Source organism: Prunus dulcis, chromosome 5 (genome assembly GCF_902201215.1).
Source record: "Prunus dulcis chromosome 5, ALMONDv2, whole genome shotgun sequence".
In the NCBI taxonomy this organism is placed as follows: Eukaryota; Viridiplantae; Streptophyta; class Magnoliopsida; order Rosales; family Rosaceae; genus Prunus; species Prunus dulcis.
The window spans coordinates 3,515,390-3,538,610 of NC_047654.1; the positions used below are offsets into that span (position 1 = coordinate 3,515,390).

The following is a 23,221-nucleotide window of genomic DNA, read 5'->3' on the forward strand; positions in this document are numbered from 1 at the left end:
CAATGCGCTACTTCCATGTCATTTCTAGAAAACGACTCCCCTCGTCCAGGATCTCCAAAGGGCCGGGCGCTTTGGGCAAAAACAGAAAGTTTTTCCTTTCTCATACCTCCGTCGTTATTACGCTGAGGACGATTGAAATCTGTCTCCACATCTTTTAAATACATTCCACAGAAAGTAAGCGACTCATATTGAACCCAAGCCTCTATAATTGATCCTTCGGGCTTTGCCCTGTTGCGTACACTTTTTTTCAGCTCTCCGAGAAGCCTGTCAAAATAAAAAGATATGATACAAATTAGCAAGCCTGTGATAATGATGCATACACAAACGAAAAGGATTATATACCTTTCTATTGGATACATCCAACGATAGTTGACAGGACCAGCAAGCAATGCCTCTTCTGGCAAGTGAACCATCACGCGCATCATACTTGTGAAGAAAGCTGGAGGAAATATCATCTCAAACTTGCATAGGACTTGGACAATGTCATGGCGCAACTGAAACATGTCTGTTCTTCGCAATGTTTTTGCCGTCAGTTGGGAAAAAAATCTGGATAACAACATGATTGGCTTCACCACATCTTCCGGCAATAGGTGTCGAATACCCACAGGAAGTAGGCGTTGCATAAACACATGGCAGTCATGGCTCTTAAGTCCAGTAAATTTACCCCCATCGACATTCACGCAACGTACGATATTAGAAGCATACCCATCGGAAAATTTGACAGACGATACAAACTTTAGAAACTCTTTTTTGTCATTCGGTTTCATAGAAAAGAATGCAAGATCCCTTCTAGCTTTATCACTGTCCCTATTCATCCATAAACCCCTTCGTATGCCCATTCTTTCCAAATCAAGACGAGCTTTGATCGTGTCCTTCGCCTTCCCCTCGATATCTAGAATCGTGCCCACCAATGTGTCGAATACATTTTTCTCAACATGCATCACATCTAGATTGTGCCTCAATTTCAGTTTCGACCAATATGGGAGCTCAAAAAACATAGGCTTGTGCGTCCAGTTCAAATGGGTAGAAGGTCTAGTCCGACTAACTGTTTTCCCGAACGGAGCAAAATCCAAACGGTTCAGCTGTTCCAAGATCTCATCACCGGACCATTCTCTAGGTCTGAGGCGACGCTCTGTGTTCCCATCGAACTCTTTATCTTTTTTCCGCCACTTGTGGTCCTATGGCAACCATCTCTGATGACCAAGGTAACAAACTTTTCCAGCGTGCCAACTAGAAGTTACATCTTCCTTGCATACAAGACATCCCATATAATCCTTTGTGCTCCACCCAGAAACCATTGCAAATGCGGAAAAATCATTCACAGTCCACAGAACTGCTGCCCACAAAGTGAATATCTTCCCAATTGATTTATCATATGTGCGCACACCGTTTGTCTATAAATCCTTCAGCTCATCCACCAGCGGCCTTAAGTAAACATCAGTTGACCTACTAGGATCCTCAATTATCAAAACAGTCATCATCATGTATTGTTTTTTCATGCATTTCCAAGGCGGCAAATTATATGGGAATATGAAAATCGGCCAAGTGCTGTGGTGTTGGTTTAGAACCTCATACGAATTGAATCCGTCAGTGGCAAGTCCCAATCTAACATTTCGAGGATCAGCAGCAAACTCAGGGAACGTTCGATCGAACTCTTTCCATGCCTCCCCATCTGCAGGATGCCGCATCACATCGTCGTCTACCCATTTTTCCTTACACTATCTCATGTCTGTGGCAGTATGCGTCGACATATACAATTGATGCAACCTAGGTTTCAGAGGCAGATAACGCATGACTTTTTGTGGGATCTTAGTCGTTCTATTCTGATATGTCATTTTAAACCTCGACTCATTGCATATATAACATGTATCCAACGTTTCATGCTCTTTGTAGAATAACATGCAATTGTATTTGTTGGTGTGAATTTTTTTCATATCCCAATCCAAGACCATTCAACACCTTTTGCGTATGTTTGTGGTCTTTCGGCAAACAATTGTCCGTCAAAAGCATTCTCTTGAAAACTCCCAAAAAGTAATCGAAACACAGGTTCGACATACGATACTTTATTTTTCCGTGCATTAGCTCCACAATGGCCGTCAGAACGGAAAAGCTCTCGCACCCCGGGTATAACTCTTGGTTGGCATTTTTTAACAGTTTGTCATATTGTTCAAACTCTACACTGTCTATTAGTGTAGGTACGTCATCTTCCCCTTGCTAATTGATGTTGGTCGATGCAAATGGAAAAGCATCGTATATAATATCTATGACTTGATCATTAGGATCCACAATAGGTTCAACATTCACTACTACAAANATCCTCTATAATATCCATGACTTGATCATTAGGATCCACAATAGGTTCAACATTGTCCATTCTTGTGGCATTTGAAGACGAAGCATGGTCTAATTGTTCCCCATGAAGGTTCCAAATGCTATATGTCTCAATCATTCCATTCCTTACTAAATGAAATCCAACATTTTCAATTGTCTCCCACAACGTGTTATTACACCTCCTACAAGGACATCGGATTCTAGTTGCACCCGGGTTCTGTCTACGTGCAAACTCAATAAAATCCTCGATTCCATCCAAGTATTCGTCTGAGCATCTATTCGGGTTCTGTATCCACCTTCTGCTCATAATTCCTGAAACCATAATCACAACATAACAATCACAACAACTTCATACGAAGTTATAATGTCACCTTATGCCTCCGGTAAGGGCCCTATCCCATTCGGGAATGCATAGTTCTGTCACGTAACCTACGGCTACATGAGATTAGATTTCGACATGGATGAATTTCGGCAGCATCTCGATACAGTTCTTGAGGTGGGCATAGGTATTAATACCTACGTACCACCCGAAGAACGTACCGAGATGACACCGAAATCTCCACAATCGAAACCTAATCCTGTAGCCGTGGATTACGTGACAACACTATGCATTACCAAACTGTCCAAATAGTGGGACAATTCAAGAATTAATTGGACCGCAGTCATGCTTTACGCATCCATGTACGAAATCCAACTAATCTCGAACGGGAAACTAAATGTTACTAAACATACAAATAAAAGTACGAAGTTAATTTCAATTAACTTCGTACATCACAACACATTGTGCTACATCACACACAATTTAACAACATAATATAAATATAACTTCAAAAAAAAAAATGTACACATAACAAACTAACTTTAACATTTTTAATATATAAAACGAATAAAATACCTTCTCAATCGTTCTCCACCAATCGCTAATTACAAATATCCCTAACGAGAACAAAATTAATAGCGTTAGTACGAATTTACATTAATACTTAAAAAGTAACGACAAAAAATACTTACCCGATGAACGTACTGAATTTTCAGCAGAGACAGCGGCAGTGAGGTTGAGAGAGAGGCAGAAAGGAAATTTTTTTCCAATCTGCCTCTGCAATGGCAGAGTTCTGATATGAAGAAGAAGGACTTTGCGCGACGAAGCATACAGTTCGTCGCGCAAACTACCGTCGCCCAAAACTATTTTTCCGTCTCACAAATCGAGTTTTTTCGTCGCGTAAAAACTTGTCGACAAAAAAACTTTTGCGCGACGTAAGTCCTTTCCGTCGCACAAGATTTCGTCGAGCAAATTCTTGTCCTCGTCGCCCAAAAACAAAATTCCGTCGCGTAACAAATATTTTTCGTCGCTCAAGAATGTACCGACATCTCTTTTACTCGACGAAATATGTTTCGTCGCGCAAACTAAAATATCGCCCTCAATTATTTTGGCGCCAAATTAAAAATATCCTTTGTTTTCTTACGCGACGATAAATTGTTTCGTCGCGCTAAGTTGTCTTTTGCGACGAAAACTGTTGTCGCAAGAGTTTTCGCAGCCAAATCACCTTGCTTTTACGCGACTAAGTATTCCATCGTCGCGCTATGTTTTCTTACGCGACGATTGCTCTCGCCACGCAAGTATTTGGCGCCAAGAGAATACCCGGGTTTTTTTTTTCCCATTTGCGCGACGAAGTTGTTTATATGTCGCGCTAATATGTTTTGTGCTTCGAAAACTTTGGTCGCGCAAGTTTTAAATTTTTTGCGCGACGATAAATTTTTTTCGTCGCTTTATTGCGTTTTGCGCGACGAACATATATTCGTCGCGCAAACTTCTGTCGCGCAAATAGTAAAACGTAGTAGTGTATGAATGCAATCATAGAATTTCTCAAAAAAAATAAATAAATATTGTTGTCAACATGTGGGAGGATATAGTGACAAATATCCTCTTCTCTTTTTCCTCCCTGAGATAATAGAATATCGCTCGTATCCAAAAAGAAAGTAATAAAATCCCTTCATGAATGATCGTCATTTTACTACAATAGCTTATTATTAGAGCTCAGGGTTTTGCCAAGAGTAGGAAATTTATTCAAATTCGCAAAGAAACATTAGCATCTGGATCAAGAATATCCAACAAGGAGCAAGTTTTTTGAGTGGGAAGTTAAACATATCCATAAAGTGTGGTGAAAATTTTACTTGTGGCAAGCACAATTGAGTTTCAATAAACAATATCATATACAAGTTGTATAAGAATCCAGTGTAATGCATTATGAAGACCTTTAGTTAAAATGTTTGCCTGTCAAATTGGAGAGTGTGTTGAGAAGAATATTTCTCTATGTATTGATAGAGTTAGAAAGCTAAGTATTTATAGGAAGATTTACAAACCCTATAAGGAATCCTAGGTTTACTTGGAGACTACTCCTAATTCAATTGAAATCAATTACAGGAAATAAAGAAACTTCTTAATTTCCAACACTCCCCCTTAAGTTGGAGCATGAATATCAAGAATGCCCAACTTGCATATAAAATTGTGAAAAACATTACTTCCAAGGACTATTGTGTACTAGGGGTGGGCACGGTTCGGTTTGGACCGGTTTTTGCCTCAAATTAGAACCGATCCTGTACTATTCATGCGGTTTGGTTCGGTTCGGTTTTAATAAAAAAAATTCAAAAACTGTCCGGTTCGGTTTGAACCGGTTTCGGTCCGGTTTCGGTTCCAGTTCTGTTTTGAACCGGATTATAAAAATTATTTTTTAAAATTATTTTGTTATACAATTCTCAACTGAAATATTATTTTTTTACTTGAAAATTAACAAATTATTCAATTTCATATAAAAAAATAAATATTAAAGTGAGAAAAGAGAGATATTTTGACATTTAACTTGGATAAATATTAGGTTTTTTTTAGTGAAATTAAAAATATAGCATTAAATATAAATATATATTGAAATTATATATTTTTTTAGTTTCACCGGTTCGGTTCGGCCCGGTTCGGTTTTTGAAGACATGGAACCGGATCCGAAACCGGTCCAAACCGGTCCGGTTCGGTTTTTGACCGATTTTTGACTTTTTGGTCAACTTGGTTTTTTTCCGGTTTGGTTCGGTGTGGTTCGGCTCGGATTTCCGGTTTGCCGGTTTGAGTGCCCACCCCTATTGTGTACAACACGTGTCTGAGGCGTGTCGGTGTCGTGTCGGACACTCCACCTTATTGCCGTTTCCATGGATCACATACAGCTGTTGCAAAAAGGCACGACGTTGAAGAAAAAACAATAATCAACGAATGCTCTCTCTCTCTCTCTCTCTCTCTCTCACCTATAAATAGTGTATCCGAATTATCTCCTTATTTAATATGCAAATTCCCAATCTGAAACTAATGGCGTTTTCATTTCTCTGAGCAAGTTTACATTTCTTATTTATTCAAATTCGCAAAGAAACATTAACATATGCATCAAGAATATCCAACAAGGAGCAAGTTTTTTGAATGGGAAGTCAAACGTATCCATAAATTGCGGTGGTAATTTTACTTTGTGGGAAGCACGATTGAGTTCCAATAAACAATTTGATTTAAATCACACAATTGAGTTCCAATAAACAATTTGATTTAAATCACACCATTGATAGGGTGAATAATCTAATATATCAAATAATTTAGAAGGCAATATGCTCTTTCCTTCTGAGAGGAGAGATGATGTATGGAGACACGGGAGAAGACAGAAATGGAGAAGCTAGAAGAAAGCTATTGTTCTTGGAAGAACGTTCCTTTCTTCTTCCTGTCAAGAAAGTGTTTTCAAGTACGCATAATTTATGCCAATATCAAAAGCTCCCTTGTTTTTTTTTTTTTTTTTTTTTGGCGAAAGTCAAAAGCTCCCTTTTGTTTCGGCTACCACGATTCCCGCATACTCAATAATATTTATTGTAAATAATGTCATGATAAGGTTTGCGTTTTTGACTTAATGAAGTTGATGTCCATAGTGGATTTTATTAATTAATTGTGTCTAATTTTCCACGCGGTTTTATTATCTTTTATACAATCTCGACAAAATTTTCCATAATTAATAAGTTTTGTTCACACTTGAAAGTGGTGCAGGACTTTTCAAACTTATCGGAGAGGTCTACATGGAGGAGAAAAGGAAGAAAGAAGGAAAGGTACTGCTGGGCAGTAAATTCAGAGCTTCTCAACATGTTAAATACAATGNTGACAATTTTAGTCAGACCCTCATTTTTGGGTGGCTCAGGGCCAGAAATTAAATAAGGTCTTTTTTTTTAGGAATTCTACTTTCTCTTCATATATCATTTATATATAATAAAATAATAATAATAATAATAATAACAGTCCTGATTTCTTAGACTACAATGGTCTGAGAGATTTGTAGTCATTTACAGTTTGATGTAAATTCAACGGTTCACTCACTCTTGCACTCATTTTTAAATTTTTTTTTGAATAATTTGATTAATATTCAATAGTAGGTGACTACAATATCTTGAACTCCTGTGATTCAAAAGATCGAGACTGATAATCATAATATAAAGACTAAAAAATATAATATATTAGAATTTCGATAAAACCCTATTACGTGCATATAAATATGATTGAGTCAATTCTGAGCAGCTCATAGATAAATACATGCATATAACAGTCATAAAAATGTATAAAATTCGATCCTGATGGTCTGCCAATGCATAGGAGCTGAATGGATTCTCCATAATTTCCTCCTTCGTCAAATATTCTTCAAAACCATGTGCTGGTGCTTTATTTTATTATTAATTTTGTATAAAAAATAATTTGCAATGCAAACGTCGGGTGCAAAAAGACACAACGTGGAAGAACCAACAAAAATCCAACGAATGCTTTCTCTCTCTCACACACGCCTATAAACACCGCCGCCTCTCTTCCCTCTCTCCGCTTCGTGTTTTGAAGTTTTGTCAACGGAAGAAGTTGTGATCGGGTCGGGTAAGAGCAGATCGAACAAAATCAAGTGGAATCGTTTAAGAGTAAGGTGGAGGAGGAGTACAACCCGTTCAATATGTTCAGGATGATTAAATCAAACTTGTCGAGACTCATTCAAACGGAGTTGGAGGAGATGCAATCCAATCCCTCTGCCGATTTCAAGTGCCTCGCGCTCGAGGTTACGTTTTTATTTATTATAAATATTCTTGTTCTTTGAGTTTTGGTTTAATTTCACTTTGAAGGATAAGTTAAGAATTTGGATTCGTGATTCTGATTTCTATTTGAATTTTGGGTCTTGGGTTCGACCTCAATTATTGTTTTTAGCATTCGATTGTTTTAAGATAATTTTTCGGTCATTTTCAAAAAAATAAAAAAGCCTTTAGTTTTTTTGAAGAACTAAAAAGACAAGGGCATAATTTGTCGCTTCATTTTTTTGTTGGCTTTCTGGCTACTGAAATTGGGCTTGTTGTTTGGCCAAAATGGTAATTTGACACATCATTGATATTTGTTTTCAGTCGAACCCACGGGACTGGCAATTTGCAATCAGAGGCCCTAATGGAACTGAATTCGAGGGTGGGATTTATCATGGCCAGATCAAGATTCCGGAGGAATACCCAGACAAGCCTCCTATATTGACGTTGTTGACGGTAATATCATATGTTACTGCTTTTTGAGGTTTATGGACTCTTTTGCAACTTGGGTCTTCTGTCTTTTTTAAATTATCACAGTCATGATGTGTATACTTTACTTGCAGGAAAATGGTCGCTTCAAAACCCAAACAGAGATCGGTTATTACAGCAGTTTTTTTTATTGGGGGCCATGGAAAAGAGGTTCATTTCATTCTTTCTGAGACATTATGTATGCTAGTATATAATGTTAGAATACATCTATTAAAACACTTGCTAAAGAAGAAGACACACATAATCCACCAAAGCACAAGCTATTCTTCTACTCTCAGTAAACCAAAATGCTTTTGCTAATGGATATGGTTTTAGCCTCACTATTATAAGTTTCTCTTCACTGCGTGCCCTTGTTTTTTATATAATGTCCCATCGTGTTAGTGTTAATGTACTGTTGCTGTTGGCAGTGCGAGATGCTTTACTTGAACTTATTGAGTTATTGCCCACCTACCCAGATGGTGCGTTGGGTTCAGTAGAATACGATAAGGAAGAAAGGCGTGTCCTGGCTTTCAAATCTCGTTTAGCAGCCCCAATATATGGCACTGATGAACGTCAGAAGTTAATTAATGAGGTACAATACTTACACAAGGTTTCTTTGCAACCAACATCGACTAACATTTCATGATGAAAGCTTGCTAAAGGATTATATTAATTTCACAGATTCATGAATATATGCTAAGCAAGACCACCCCTGTTCCTTCAAACAGTGGAGGGGATATCCGGGTGCGTTCCCAAATTGATCGAGACAGAAAAAGAAAAAGAAAGCAAGAGATCAATTTAATTTTTGGGAATACAATTCGTGCTGACCGTTGCGAGCGGGTAGGATTTTTCGATTTTGGGAAGAGGCTTAGAAGCCTTTGGTCGTGGTCATAGAACAAATCGGTGAAATTATATTTTTTTTAGTGACAGCGATAATTTAGCATTTTTTCATCCATTTATCATCAATAAATCGATAATTTCCTTGATAATTTCGGTCACAATATTTTCATTCAAGTGGAATAATTTAGTCGTGTGCACAGCTCAAGTCGGATCATTTTTCAATTGACCCGCGGACCGAACTGATCAAACGCACGGTTCTCAGATCGAGTCTGATCAATGTTGAAACCCAAAAGTGGGCCGACCCAAATAGGTCCGGTAAAGTTCTAGCACTTTAGTCGATTTTGGGCTTAGCCCAATACTAGTTTTTGGTAAAGCCCAAATCATTTCTTTCATGAAAAATTAAGCATCAAATGTTAAAACTAGCCCAAATAAATGTTTTTTTTTTTCCCCCAGCAGCTGTTAAAGCTGTTAAAACATGCCGAAATAATTTTTTTATTTTCTTCAGAAGCTCAAATTAAGTATAATAACCCATAAGTCCATTCTAAATTCTAGTCTAAATGTTTATAGCTAAATCAATCACAAATTAATACAAATTACAATCATCAACCGACCAAGGAAATAAAACATTTTGCAAACCATTATAGAACCAAAGAAACATAAAGCAAGAAATCCAAATTATACTTATGGTTACAACCCATGATAAAAATGCACATAAAGATAAAAATACAAAACGGCAGCTACATTCATCCAAAAGCCTTAACAAAGAACCCTGTATAACAAACAACACTTACGAATTAACACAAAGTTTCACCATTAACAAATCATCAATAAAATAAGTTGGTAATCCATCAAAACTACCAGATCGTGATTAAAAGGAACTCCCACAGTTCATAATTCTTCTCACCGTTATTATATTCATTCTACAGCAACAGGGGAAATTTAAAAAACACTGGAAAAAAGATGATAATAAATAGGGAAACTTATTAATTTCAGTTGTTGTAAACGCACCAAAGCAACAAGGGTATTTGCTCCATTAAACACTAAAACAGACAAAAGAGAAGAGAAATTGCCAAAGGCAAAAGGACGCAGGCAGCAAATTGAGCAAGTTTTAACTTGGCATTCTCCTCAAGTGGCTGTCAGATACAAACAGAGAAGATACTTGAGACTTCTGCACCCACATTCAACTTTTAGATAAATAAATAAAATTTTATTATTTAAAAAAAAAAAGAAAAAAAAAAGAGACCTAGAGAGGAAGGCAGAAGACAAGACCTTTGTACTCCTACAAGCTAGAATAGTAAGTGTCAAACCCTGTCCTCTGAGTGCCTGGACACTAAAAATCAGAGCATTAGCCACCTCTAAACCCCCCCAAAGGAGCTTCTTAAACATCCTTTGCGCACATGAACAAAGATTATCTGACCCAAATCATCCAAAACAAAATTTTTAACCCCAAATCAAAACCTGAAAATTATCAGACGCAAACCATCCAAAAAATTCAAAACATCCTCCATATAAAACTTAATAGATCGGTACAAATTCAAACCTAACTTACACCCAAACTAAAAAGAAAAGTTAAAATCAATACCTAGAACCTCAAAGCTCACCAAGAGAGATGCTAAACAGCTGCAAAAAAAAAAACAAACAAACAAACAATAAATATTCCAGATATCCCAAATCGTGAACACAGAAACAATATCCCAAATCGTCACTTTATCTCACACAATAAAAAGTTGCCATTACCCAGTAAATAAAACCAATATCATCTCATTAGACATTGAAAAAGTTTATAAATGTTCTAAGAAAATAAGACACAGCCTCCGAAAAACTGGACATGCCCCACGAATAACCAAAGAAGAAATGCCTATGATCTGATCCAAAACAAATATCAAATCCAAATAATATAATCCCAAACAGAAAGAAGAATTCGGATATTTATTCCAAAAAATTATAAAATGAAATTACAGACTCACCTGAGGAGAGATGGCGCCACACGGAATATATGAGATGGAGTGTTGGGCCACGAGAGCTTTCTTGTGTTAGGGAGAAATGATCCTTTCAAATAGGAATTATTCTTTGAAAAATTCTAGATGGCTAAAGCCCTATAAATACATGGCCACATTCAAGACACTCTCTCTCTCTCTCTCTCTCTCTCTCTCTCTCTCTCTCTCATGGCTAAATGCTACCACACACGGCTCCAAGCACTTGGCTCTACCCGTGAGAGAAAACCCCATCTTTTTTAGCTATTGCCGCATCTTTTGTCAAAGGTCCAATTGAACTAACTTAGGCATCTGAGGGCTTTTGGCCAACATCCCCATAAGTGTGTCTTTTACTCCTTTCGCAGGAATCGAGGAAGAGAGAGAGAAACTCGAAGGGTGAAGAATCTATATGTGAATATTCTCTTGTGAGAAATTTACACAAACAAATTGGTGCTTTTATTGAGAGCGCGAGTTATACTCAACTCGTGCTGTTGAATCAAAGGAACCCGTTTCCTCTTTTTCATTACTCAACCGAAGTCTTCCAAACAACCATAGTTAAAAGCAAGCGCACGAGAAGCTATTGCCGCATCTTTTGTCAAAGGTCCAATTGAACTAACTTAGGCATCTGAGGGCTTTTGGCCAACATCCCCATAAGTGTGTCTTTTACTCCTTTCGCAGGAATCGAGGAAGAGAGAGAGAAACTCGAAGGGTGAAGAATCTATATGTGAATATTCTCTTGTGAGAAATTTACACAAACAAATTGGTGCTTTTATTGAGAGCGCGAGTTATACTCAACTCGTGCTGTTGAATCAAAGGAACCCGTTTCCTCTTTTTCATCACTTAACCGAAGTCTTCCAAACAACCATAGTTAAAAGCAAGCACACGAGAAGCAAGATCGCCAAGATGACTCAATTTGCGAAGGATACGAGCCTCCACGACACCACGGCAGCTGCCGCTTTCTGCCACTGAGTTCACTACCCAATTTCCCAGCAGTACAGTGGCTTCCACCACTGTTCCAGCAGCTTCCACCGTCTTCCCTCTCGGCGCCGCAACCAAGATCACACGTTCCAACAGCCGCCTCACCTCGCGGTCCCGTGATGTGAGCCACCTTGCTACGGCACATCTCCATGGCTGAAATAACGATCCTTTCTTATGGTTCCTAACCAACTTGCAGCCTCAAGGCCTGGCGGCCGGATCCAACCACCATCCATATGGCTTCACATCTGGATTCTTGGAGCACCATCTCGGTGCCGCCGCAGACGCAAGTCACGGCCCTATCATGGAACAAGTACAACCATTTCATCATTTGCCTTCACGCTTGTCGTACACTCCGGTGTACACCTTCAATGAAACCTTAGCGCATGTTCAATTAGGTTTCACACAATTCTCTCCTCCTTATCCACAAAGCCAAGCAAACCTCAATCTTAGAGTTGACCAACTCACTCAGATAGTGGATGACAAAAACAACTTGGTTGGACAGCTCCTCAACCAAATTGACTTGGTTTGAGACCTTACCCTTAGACCACAATGCGAAGAGAGAATGATGGATGAATGCACCCACAGGCAGTTCGAGAGGTATCATACAGATCGAGCATGAGCAAGCAGACAAGGAGAAGACAAGAGTGTTATGCTTAGCACGTTGGCGTGGCCTAAGCATCCGCAAGCCATGCTCAAAGCAGATTGAGTCTCCGATCGATATTAGGTCCAAGAATCAATGTGCATGAGAGGTTCAGCTCACAACCCGATGTTCATGCCCGCATGGGCCCTTAGAGAAGCATTTATGTGAGACTAGGCCTCTGAGAAGATCAACCTCACGATCAACCCCATGAAATACAAGAAAAAAAGCTCCTACATGCTTGGTCCTAAGGAGCCAAGTCTCGATGACAAGCTATAGAGATTTCCTCGCAAGCTCAGTCCACCAACATGCAGCACAGACATGACAGTCGAAGAGATCTACCTTATAGAGACAATGAGAAGGTAAACCAACGATGCCCGAACCATGGAGGATACAGACGTGAACCGCAGACCATGTGCGTAGAAGATGTCAAGAAGCTCTTAAATGACTGACTTTGAGACTTAAAGATCGGAGGAGATTTCAAAGATGCTATGCACAAGGAGGTGGACCTAGTGAACTCCTCATTATTCACAATTGAGATCGAACAAGCGGCTCCACTAAAGCAATTCTCAGCACCTTGTTTCACACATTTCAAAGAGAATTCTGATCCCGAGAGCCATCTGAAGCACCTCAAAAGTGTTATGATTCTTTACAAAGTCAAAGATGCACTGATGTGCAAGGTGTTTATCATGACCTTATGAGGAGTAGCCTAGGATTGGTTCCATACCCTACCATCCATGTCAACCAACAGCTTCAATGAGGTAGCATTCATCTTCACTAAAGAGTACACTTCTTATCGGACGATGAAAAAGAACTTTGACCACTTGTTCAACTTGCACAAGAAGCATGATTCATCCCTTAAAGACTACATCAAGACATTCAATATAGAAAAAGGCTAACATTGTAGGTTGCAATGACCGAATCGCATCATTTACCTTCAAGAAGGGTTTGCCAATAGAGCACGACTTATACCGTGAGTTGACTATTGCTCCCAACCAAACTCTAGCAGACATCTTCGCGACTGTGGAACGCTACGCACTCTAGGATGACGATTGAATCGCTGCGAAAAATTCTACCAGGCAGGCCAACCCACTTACCGAGAGAAGTACCAAGCGTATGTCGCAGCCCCAAGGAGACGCATTAATAGATGAAAACTACACTAAGTTCTCTATCCCCATACATCAAATCCTAGCCCAAGTAAAAGACAAGCCTTGGGTGAAGAGGCCACTACCTTTGAAGGGAGATCCAACCAAGACAGTTATCAGAAAATACTGTGCCTTCCATAGGGCGCACGTCCATTTCACATACGATTGTTTTGCTCAGAAAAAGCACCTCAAATAATTGGTGAGAGAAGGCCTACAATGTGGAATTTGTTGCACGTATGGGGAAGTGTGTTGAAGAATATGAGTCCCACATCAAAAACTTGACAAAATAAAATACAACATACAATGAATGGTTCCACTGTTAATAATATCCATAATTTTTGTGTAAAACCACATACTTGCCGAATTACGTAGATCGTTAAGTTGAAGACAATATTGATGTTGGTAGTAGTGAGTCGTGGATCCGTGGCTATTCTATTTTGATCAAACTGTACTTCTGGATTTAATATATGAAAATAGAAGTTGGGGTGTTTAACTTTTTTTTGTTGGCAAAGGAACATTTGTTAGGATTTAAGGCTAAGCAATTATGTTGGCCAAAAATGAAATAACTAAGTTTAAATCAAAAACTGATTCATTTGAAATCTTTTTTTTATTTTTTTCATTTTTTCATTTGTTGGCAAAGGAGCATTTGTTAAGATTTAAGATTAAGGTTAGTGGGGTATAGCTCAGTTGGTTGAGCTCTTCGACCTCCACCCATGTGCGTAGGTTCGAAACTCCTAGACTCCTAATGAATATTTGTGTAAATCCTCATCCCCCAAACGCTTGTACTAAAAAAAAGGCCTAAGTAATTATGCTGGCCAAAAATGAAATAAATAAATAAAATGCAAAAAAAATCATTCATTTGAATTTTTTTTTCATTTTTTAAATTCAAATCTTGGTACAAATTAAGGCCTCTGAATCTTGATAGTTTAAATAAACAATTTAACTTCTCTAAATTTGACATTTCAAAAAAAGAAAATTCTAAATTGGAAATCACTCTGTCAAAATGACTATTTATAAAATTTGAACATGCAAATCCAAAATTTATCGAGTACAATCCCATGGGTAACAAAAATAATTAAAACTGACTCCAAAGAAACAATATATTAAAGGGAGAGATTTTAGAATACAACATGTGTATACAATGCCCTTTTGACAAGAACGACCTTCATACGTTGGTTTTAGTACCTAAAAAGGATGTTTTATACACTAGTTGTATACTATAATTTTCGATTGGTAGAGAATTACAAATCACTCATTAATGGATCATGAACAAATAATTGTAATAGCTAATTAATCCGGACCAAACTGTTTGATTTGCCAGCTTAATCCGCATTCCCCCAAAAGAAACCAAAGTACAAAAATTTTTCTAGACTGGAAGTACTGTATTCCGTGCTCTTGAAGGCCTAGTGGGAAAGAATCTTCCACTTGAAAATGATCTCTTCATTGCAACAGGACTCATAACACAATGCAGGAGCACCCTTTTTCTATTGCTAGATTTGCCAACTCCTTCAGCAATATCATCTGACTCTGAGTTCATATCGTCCTCCTCATCCTCTTCATCATTCCTGCTCAGAATATCAGCTACTAAAACTTGATTATTCTGACGCCAATCGTCCATGGAAACCGACCTTCTAATTGCTTGATGATACCCTTCATGATCTCCTTGCATTGATTCCTCATTTTGAGAAGGACCTCTTTCGGAAGTTTGTGCCATGACAACATTTTGATCATGTGCTGGTTGGCTTTCAGCCATGGATGATGCATCATGATTGGTTGATGATGGAGTTTCAATCACAGCAGGGTGAGGCAACTGATGAGGAACTATGTTGGCACGACACAACGGGCAATTTGAGTGACATTTAAGCCATGTATCAATGCATGGGAGATGGAAAGCATGGTTGCACTTAGGCAACAGCCTAAGCCTCTCATCTTCTTCAAACTCACTCAGACAAACTGAGCAATCTGTTCCTTCAACAAATCCATCTCCTTTCTTGTACTTACAAACTGTTAATGACTTGATCAGAGCCTCGTCTAAGCCGGCCGTCACGACATGCCAGGGTTCATGGATGGAGGGATTGTGAGGGTCCTCCATCTCCTCATTCTGCTCCTGATCTTCTCTTCTTGCTCTCCTCCGGTCCGAATTGCCGCAGTACTTGGATATTATGGTGTAGTAGCTAACAAGAAGAAAAGCACTCACCAAAATGCCAATAATTGCAATAACAAGAGGAGAGAAACTTGGGGAAGATGAATTGTCTTCAGGAAACTCAAGGACAGGTGGAGGAGGTATTATCCTGTAACACCATTGTGGACAGTACAAACTGCAAAACCCTTGAGAACAGTCTTTGGTGTTCATATATGGTATCCAAGTTTTTGGGCTGCCTCCTAGAGACCCCATCACTAATCTAAATTCTAAAACCACCCACAGAAAATTTCTATTTTGCTGATATTCTCAGTATCATATTTTTCTTTCTTCCCTCTAGTTCACTTTTTTCAGAGAGAGAAGTAATTTCAGACAGCAGGGCAAATCATTCAATACAATTTGCCCTAGACATTAACACAAAGACTAAATAGAAACAAAAGTTTACCTGAAGATTGGTATTTGGATTGGATGGCTTGGGGAATTTTTTCTTCCCAACAATGATCAAGGTTCAAGAGCACATAAGCAAAATCTAAGACACTGAATTTTCTGATTCTGCAGAGTTTTGAAGGCAAGAACAGCAAGTGCAATAACAGAGTGTGCAATATAAATTTGATTGAAGAGACAAGATGGGTTGGGAGGCCAAAGCAGCTTACATGGAAAGCAGAGCAAAGCAAAGACTGCAGGATGCTGCTGCTGTGTGTTCTTTTTCGCTTTATTTTTTTTTTTTCATTTTAATTATTTTTCTTTCCTTACATATTCATTCTCTTTTTCTTTTTCTATCTTTTCGGGAGATAATGTTGTTGACTAACGTGCTGGTGTTGGTTGGGAGCTCACTAAATTAATAAATCCTTTTATTGTTGGCCAAGACTGTTGTAGCTGCAAGCCAGCATATTGCACGGTGCTCTTTTCTTGAACATTAAGTTGTACCCAAACTAAAATAAGAGCCGCCAAGATGGACGTACCAAACCAAGAAAACTTGCCTAGTCATGTTTCATACACCTTTCTCTGAGATGTGATGAGAGATATAGAGAGGAATGTGTATGAAACATTGGAATGAGAGTTTTACTCATATCAAACTCACAAGTGCTCTTTTATCTTTGTAATTTTTTTTTTCTGCGAGTTATATGCACAAACTAATTTTCTCGGTCAGTCAATCTGTGACAAAAATTGATCAACACAGTATCCACTTTAGACCAAAAACACCATGTGTATCAATGATGACTTAGCCTTTCTATGTTGCATAAATAAAGAGAGAGAGAGAGAGAGAGAGAGAGAGAGAGAGAGAGAGAGAGAGAGAGAGAGAGAGAGAGAGAAATGTAGTGCTCCATTTTCTGTTCCAAATGCATAAAAATGAAAATGTGGGTCTAAGAAAATGGGGCCTTCAGATTCGTTTTGAGATGAGGATATATTCGCTTAAAGAGTGTTGTAGGGACCAGCATCTCTTCCCAACAAATCAACTGTCGGACTAATAATCTACTTTCAAAAAGAGAACAAACAAAGCATGATTTTGAAATTCCTAAAACCCAGAATATTGGTCAAGCAAAATGGTAAAGGTGAAGTCAAAAACTAAAGGAAATGTTATGTCATTGAATTAAAAGGCAACTTCAGATAACCAAGAAGCTGTCTTCTGTCGGGAGCCTTAAGAACTAAGACTTCTCTCTCTAACAATATTCTTCCCAACCTTTGGAAACTTTTGCTTTCTCCAGAATGAATATTTCCCATGTGAAGATGGAGTGGAAAACTTAAAGATTTGACACACTAAATTAAGGTACCCTAAGCACTGAGACAATAAAAAAAAGTAAGAATTACAGAATTCTCTCTCTGCTAAACAACTTACTTTAAACTCTGGACCACCCTTTCATTTCTTTAGACCTACTCAGTGATCTCTTCTCCAAAGTCACGCCAATCATTTATACCATCATACATATATAAGTTGAAATTTAAAGAACCAAGTTGCATTTTTGTATATTAAATCTTCCCACAATTGCCTAGAAATGAGGATATCGTCAAAAGTGATTCCAATCTCAGAAAAGTTGCAGCAGTAAAATTCTCCAAACACCAGCTTTGTGAGAGGTGGGGGGAGGGTGAGGAAGAGAGAAGCATTTTGATTCCAACCAACTAATAGAATTTTGGTGCAAGAAAATAGAAAGTATCAAAGAATAACATTTGACATGCTTTTTCGATAGAATTTTAATGATTCTAATGGCATATAACTCACTTGTAGAAAGACAAAAATATATAACTCACCTGCTGTAACACAAGTTTCTCCATTTCCATCCTCTTAGTGATCATGAATTTTATCAGAATATTTGATCAGTTTTGCTCATTCAAATCAACTTGAAGGCCAAAATCAAGCCCATCAATATATCAACAACTTTGACTTGAAAAGGGAGCATCAACTAGTTTATAATAAGCTATGCTCCTGCCTACGTATAGCTACTATAAGTTTACCCTAGCCAATTTCAGTGCTCATCAACCCTGCAGCTTCCGACCACATTTTTCATCAATCAAACCCTCCTCAAGAAGAAAACAGCAAGAACAAAAGATTTATTTATTTACAAAATCTGAAGACCTACCTCCTGTCCAAACAAGACAAATAACACAGCACAAGCACATGTACAAAAACACACACCCATGTGTGTAGACAGACATCTTCTAATATCTAAAGGTATTGAACATATATATATTTTGTGTATTATCCACAAAATGTATTCACTAATCAACTGTTGGCCTAGACTCCAAAGAAGCTGCCTCAACAAAGGATCAACTTTCATATATATATGATTAGCACCAAAATTTAAATAAATAAATATAACAAACAAAACCAAAGTTTGAAGGAAATATAGCATGTGTAATTTAGAAAGCACAACACCATTGCATAAGATTTATTCAATTGAGAATCTAACTATCCCTCTTTCTTTTAAGTATTCCAAAACAAAGAAATGAGAGATAATCTGCTGAATAACATTTGATGGTATTGAAAATTTGATGTCCTCTTTGGAGTTAATATTACTTCCAGCATATTTAGTAGCTTGATTATTCTCTATGAAATTGACATGAAGCCACAATAGCATTGACCTCCGGGAAAAATAAGAAACTTGTTCATAACATGAAGTGATGCGGTCATACTTATTTATGATAAGTGAAAATGTGTACAACTATTAGTAAATGTAAGGGCTTAAAGTCCACAGTAAGTTACTATGAAAGCAATGAGTTTCAAGTCTGTGTTTAACACCATGGTTTGAATTTATTAGCAATAAGATCCTAAGAAATTAACACTTCAGCAAACGCCTCCATTGTGTGGGCTTAAGCTATCCAGGCTGTTCTTTCGACCAAAAAAAAAAAAAAGCTGTTCTAAATAACTTTAGGTCCATACATATATAGCTTTAAAAATCTCTCAATCTCCATCCCTCCCTCTCTAGCCTATGCTTCAAGGGCATAAGCTTCTATTAGTAACAACCTAGTTGACTGCATTAGTAGGGTTATGTAACAAGTCAACAAGTAATATGTGCTTATCTATTAGAATGGTGAAGCATTAAATATTATGACTTATGAGCAGCACAGGGATGCTTCAAAAGCATAATATTTATTTGTAATGTTGTAAAAGAGGCTTCCATTGAGTAATCATATAGAATATATAATTGCTCTCTCTATCTGGAACAATACAGTAATATGTATGTCAACAGTTGTTTTAGCAAGACAGAGAAAACAACAACTGCTCTAAGAACTGAAAAGATAAATAACAAAAGGAGACACTAATGCAAATTTACAGACAACAGGAGGACACAGTCCCTCTCTACATGGGTGGTTGAGGTCAAAATTTCTGCTTTCCCAAGATTCCACTTATAATCTGCAATAAAAATAGATCAATTTGGTTAAAGACTGTCTGTGGACTTACAACTCTTCTGGTTGACCCTCAAATTTTTCTTCCTCATCCTTTTGGCTTCCAGAGTTGCTGACATTTTTCTCACTAAATTTTAGATTTAGTGGCCGGCCCATCAATTCCTGTCAAATAAAAGTTGTGCACCATTTCAAATGTGGGAATTTGACTTAATATCATAGTCAGATGTAATGTTAATGACACATAAATATTTGGATTTGTATTGAAAGTCAAGAAAGAGAAGTTTTTGTCGCTAACAGTATACAGTCAAATTATTCATTGTTTTTTTTAAAATAAAAAATGTTCAAATGTCTCTTTCAGCCAATGTAAACTTATTTTGAGATCTTTATCCATTTACTTAATTCTCGCATCCAAGTGCACTGTAATTTATTTCTGCTTGGTCTAAAACGCTTTTCTAGTAACAGAATGCAAGTAATTATATTTGAATAATCTAACTAAAGCCCAAGACAATGCTGGACTACATATTCATATATTGCACATATGTAGTTCTTTAATAGCACTCTCTCTCTCTCTCTCTCTCTCTCTCTCTCTCTCTCTCAACTGATTATACACAAATGATTAGAATCTTGTGCTTTCATTCATGACTGGAACACTTCTGGAAAACGTATATGGACTATGGAAAGAAAATTTTACATAGATGGTGGCAATTATGAAACAACTTATATTATTCCTGTTAAGATTTCAAATAGACAAATCAACAGCCCACTACTTTACATTCTTCAACACACTTCTTTGTGTGGGACCACAATATAGTAGGCCACATGTGCAGCCAATTCCACATCGGTTTGTGATCTTAGGGTAGTTTGTTAGTCAGGCTCAGTAAATCGAGCCGAGCACGTGCTCATCCCGCGAACTTAGTAGAGACACAATAACCTGGGCCCAGTCAATCAATCTGCTCTGAAACCATGTTAATATTTCAGAGAGACTGACCACCGGCCTGCTACTAATTGGTCCAACACCAAAACTGTCCCCAACCTACATAGCACAACATTTGTGGGGTTTTATCACAAAAGATCTCGATGTGATTAGTAGTGAAACCATAACTTATATATGGTATTTCATTTTGTCAAGTTTCCGATGTGGGATTTTACATTCTTCAACAATTTCATACTTAACCCCTCTTTTTGAACCAAGAGTGAAATTATTGCATGCACATACAATAAAGTTTTCTCTAGAATAACTGCATATACCCAGAGAGTTCTATAGATGTATGTGTGCAATTAAAAAGTCCAGGTAACAGTTTTCTGTTGAAAGGTATAAAGATACTAAACTAATTTATATCACTGTGGGAAGCAAAATAACCACATCCATTTGAACTGATACCTTCCAAGCTTGAGCAGAGTAATAGCAGAAAATAATGAGAAAGATGGACAAAGTTGATAAATTTTTCTTACCTTCCCATTCAAAGAAGAAACTGCAGACTCTGCTTCCTCCTTTGTAGCAAAAGAAAGAAATCCATATCCACCAGATTTCCCGGAGGGGCCACTAAAGACAACCCTGGCTGAGACAGGAACTTTAAAATTTTCAGAGACAAAATCTCTGAGATGGCTTGATCTTACTTTCCATCCCAAATTAGAGACATAAAGCTTATAGCGTGTCTCCACAATTTGGGGGTTGGGAGGAGGTGGAGAAACAGAATTCTTTTGAGTCAATACAAGTACATTCCTTGTGGACAACAAGATATTAACCAAATACTAAACACCCAATGCAAAAAAGAACTAGCTGACATACAACATAAACGAAAATATGTAGATAAAAATAGCTTTCCAATCCGCAAAAATTGCAGAAAAAGGGTATTCCTGGAAGTCCGAAGAAACCAAACCCAAAGTGATGTAACCTAACTTTGTCCCATTAAACATCTGCCCCCTCCCCTCTAAGATCCTTTTGATTCTTTCTAACCAAACAACCCAAAATACAGCCAACACCCCGAATTCCATACCACCTTTGCCTTCTTTCCTCCTCAGCAGTGCAACCAAAAGAAAGCTGAAGATTTACCCAATATAGTCCAGCCTCCGTAAAACAGGACAACTGGTAATTAATTGTTTCAATCTGAATGATAATTTCTCTCTCTACAGAACCAGATATTTGCAAATATTCTATAAAGATACTTTGATAGAAACCAAACCATTAGAAAACTCATTTAGGATTCAATGAATCAAAAAGGAAACTACAACCAAAACAAAAAAAGAACAAAAAAATTCCTAAGAAACAAAAATTTCATTGATTTGGCCAATTCAATTGAAGTAGATAAACTTGTATCTATTCCACGCCACTTCAATCTCCTAAAGTTCCTTCCCTTTTGCTATGGAACCCAAAACTCCAATTAACTTTGGAACCCCATAATTCAAATTATTGCTAAACCTACAAACACAATGGAATACAGATAACAAGGTGATTTAAAGAAAAAGAGGAAAACATTTTTCCTCTAGTAGTAGAAGAAACAGTCACAAATCAAAATGAACTGCCTACAAACAATGATGTACCTATTCTAAATATCAAATTATAATGCTATTTTTCTCTGAGTATCAATCGAACTTTCATCAGAGCTAAAATGTTCCAATCATAAAATACAGAACACCCAAATACCAAAATAACTTACATGAGAGTGAAACTTTTCAATGACAGCCTGAGCTTCTTCCCCAGAAGCCATTGTCACAAAGGCAAAGCCTCTGCTCTTTCCATTTGGTTGCTTTATAATCTGAAAATCCAACATACATAACCAAAATTTCAATTACAAATCCACATAAAGACAGAAACAAGATGACTAATTTAAGGAGAACCACAAAAGAAGAAGAACCTCAACATCTGTAACAGTCCCACATTCGCCAAAGAGGTTCTTGATATCCACCACAGTGAGAGACCAAGGCAAATTCACAACGTAGAGCTTTCTCTTCAGGTTTTGCGTTTGGGTTTCCTCTGCTTTTTCTTCTACTGCTTCTTCTTCAGCTGTAACCTCCTGTACCGCAGAGCACATCAGCTCAAAGAAGGGTTTTCTTGTGGGGTTGTTGCGGATGCATGGGGGAGAAGAATACAGAAAATTGCGGGAAATGGGAGGGATATAATTGGAAATATGAAGCGTCAGGGAGGTGGATGGTTTGGGGGACGCGAAGAATTTAGAGGAATAAGAAGAAAAAGAAGAAGAGTAGAGGGAGGAGACAGACAGTGCAGCTTCAAATGCCGCCATTGTTTTGAATGTTCTGTGCAGAGAGGAGAAACTGGATAAGGGGGTGGTCCGGGTGGACACTGGATAGTGCATTTTATCTTGCAGGGATAATATAGTCCTTTTCAAAATTTTCTTTGCATTTAGTTATTTTGTTGGAGTTAATCGTTTTATTGGTCCCTCAATTTAGACTTGATTTGCATTTGAATTTCTCAATTTTTGAAATCGTTTCTGTGGTTCTTCAACTTCAATTTCGTTAGGACAATTGATTTTACCATCAATTTTGTTAACCATCCTGTTAAATACGGGGAAATTTTGTATTTTTGTATTAAATTGATTTGAATATAAATAAAAAATTAAAATTGAACTTTCTCTATCCCTCTATCTTGATTTCCACTCCCCCGAAATTTGATTTTTCTTTTTTTCTTTTTTTGGTTGGTTTTTTTTATTTGATTTTCTTTTATTGTTATTTTAAAGATATAATTTTTTATTCATTTTTTTTTTGTTTTAATATAATAAAAAACTATTTTGCC

The 23,221-nt window shown here is 37.5% G+C and overlaps 3 protein-coding genes and 1 long non-coding RNA gene across 8 annotated transcripts; 1 reads left to right on the forward strand and 3 right to left on the reverse strand.

Moving 5' to 3' along the window:
- The first annotated feature begins 6,959 nt into the window (after window positions 1-6,959).
- Window positions 6,960-8,903, forward strand: LOC117628209 (ubiquitin-conjugating enzyme E2 32-like). 2 transcript variants are annotated; one of them, XM_034360602.1, is made up of 5 exons: window positions 6,960-7,433; window positions 7,771-7,902; window positions 8,010-8,085; window positions 8,391-8,506; window positions 8,596-8,903. In XM_034360602.1, the coding sequence occupies exons 1-5, from the start codon at window positions 7,332-7,334 to the stop codon at window positions 8,806-8,808; spliced, it is 639 nt and encodes a 212-aa protein (XP_034216493.1). In that variant the 5' UTR covers window positions 6,960-7,331; the 3' UTR covers window positions 8,809-8,903. The 2 variants fall into 2 exon arrangements, with proteins under 2 accessions (XP_034216493.1, XP_034216492.1); XM_034360601.1 differs by having other exon boundaries at window positions 6,963-7,433; window positions 8,343-8,506.
- Window positions 8,904-9,303: 400 nt separating this feature from the next.
- On the reverse strand, window positions 9,304-10,972 carry LOC117627956. 4 transcript variants are annotated; one of them, XR_004585869.1, is made up of 3 exons: window positions 10,722-10,972; window positions 10,024-10,374; window positions 9,304-9,922 (listed from the first exon to the last, which is right to left on the reverse strand). It is a non-coding gene; the product is annotated as an uncharacterized LOC117627956 (long non-coding RNA). The 4 variants fall into 4 exon arrangements; XR_004585871.1 differs by having other exon boundaries at window positions 9,304-9,887; window positions 10,722-10,971; XR_004585870.1 differs by having other exon boundaries at window positions 9,304-9,887; window positions 9,998-10,374; window positions 10,722-10,971.
- Window positions 10,973-14,588: 3,616 nt separating this feature from the next.
- Window positions 14,589-16,735, reverse strand: LOC117627799 (RING-H2 finger protein ATL52-like). Its single transcript, XM_034360044.1, has one exon. The coding sequence runs from the start codon at window positions 15,880-15,882 to the stop codon at window positions 14,854-14,856; it is 1,029 nt and encodes a 342-aa protein (XP_034215935.1). The 5' UTR covers window positions 15,883-16,735; the 3' UTR covers window positions 14,589-14,853.
- Window positions 16,736-19,225: 2,490 nt separating this feature from the next.
- LOC117628067 (29 kDa ribonucleoprotein A, chloroplastic) lies at window positions 19,226-22,790 on the reverse strand. The gene is made up of 4 exons (XM_034360427.1): window positions 22,326-22,790; window positions 22,105-22,226; window positions 20,923-21,193; window positions 19,226-19,632 (listed from the first exon to the last, which is right to left on the reverse strand). Exons 1-4 carry the CDS (start codon window positions 22,782-22,784, stop codon window positions 19,522-19,524), a joined length of 963 nt encoding a protein of 320 aa, XP_034216318.1. The 5' UTR covers window positions 22,785-22,790; the 3' UTR covers window positions 19,226-19,521.
- Window positions 22,791-23,221: the final 431 nt, after the last annotated feature.

Excerpts from the sequence above, each read along its gene's own strand:
- LOC117628209 (XM_034360601.1), top strand. The coding sequence starts at position 7,332 with ATGTTCAGGATGATTAAATCAAACTTGTCGAGACTCATTCAAACGGAG. Across the intron at positions 7,434-7,770 it reads TCAAGTGCCTCGCGCTCGAG|TCGAACCCACGGGACTGGCA; the intron begins GTTACGTTTTTA and ends ATTTGTTTTCAG. Across the intron at positions 8,507-8,595 it reads GTCAGAAGTTAATTAATGAG|ATTCATGAATATATGCTAAG; the intron begins GTACAATACTTA and ends TTAATTTCACAG.
- LOC117627799 (XM_034360044.1), bottom strand. The coding sequence starts at position 15,882 with ATGGGGTCTCTAGGAGGCAGCCCAAAAACTTGGATACCATATATGAAC.
- LOC117628067 (XM_034360427.1), bottom strand. The coding sequence starts at position 22,784 with ATGCACTATCCAGTGTCCACCCGGACCACCCCCTTATCCAGTTTCTCC. Across the intron at positions 22,227-22,325 it reads GGACTGTTACAGATGTTGAG|ATTATAAAGCAACCAAATGG; the intron begins GTTCTTCTTCTT and ends TTGGATTTTCAG. Across the intron at positions 21,194-22,104 it reads AGTTATTTTGGTATTTGGGT|GAATGTACTTGTATTGACTC; the intron begins GTTCTGTATTTT and ends GTTGTCCACAAG.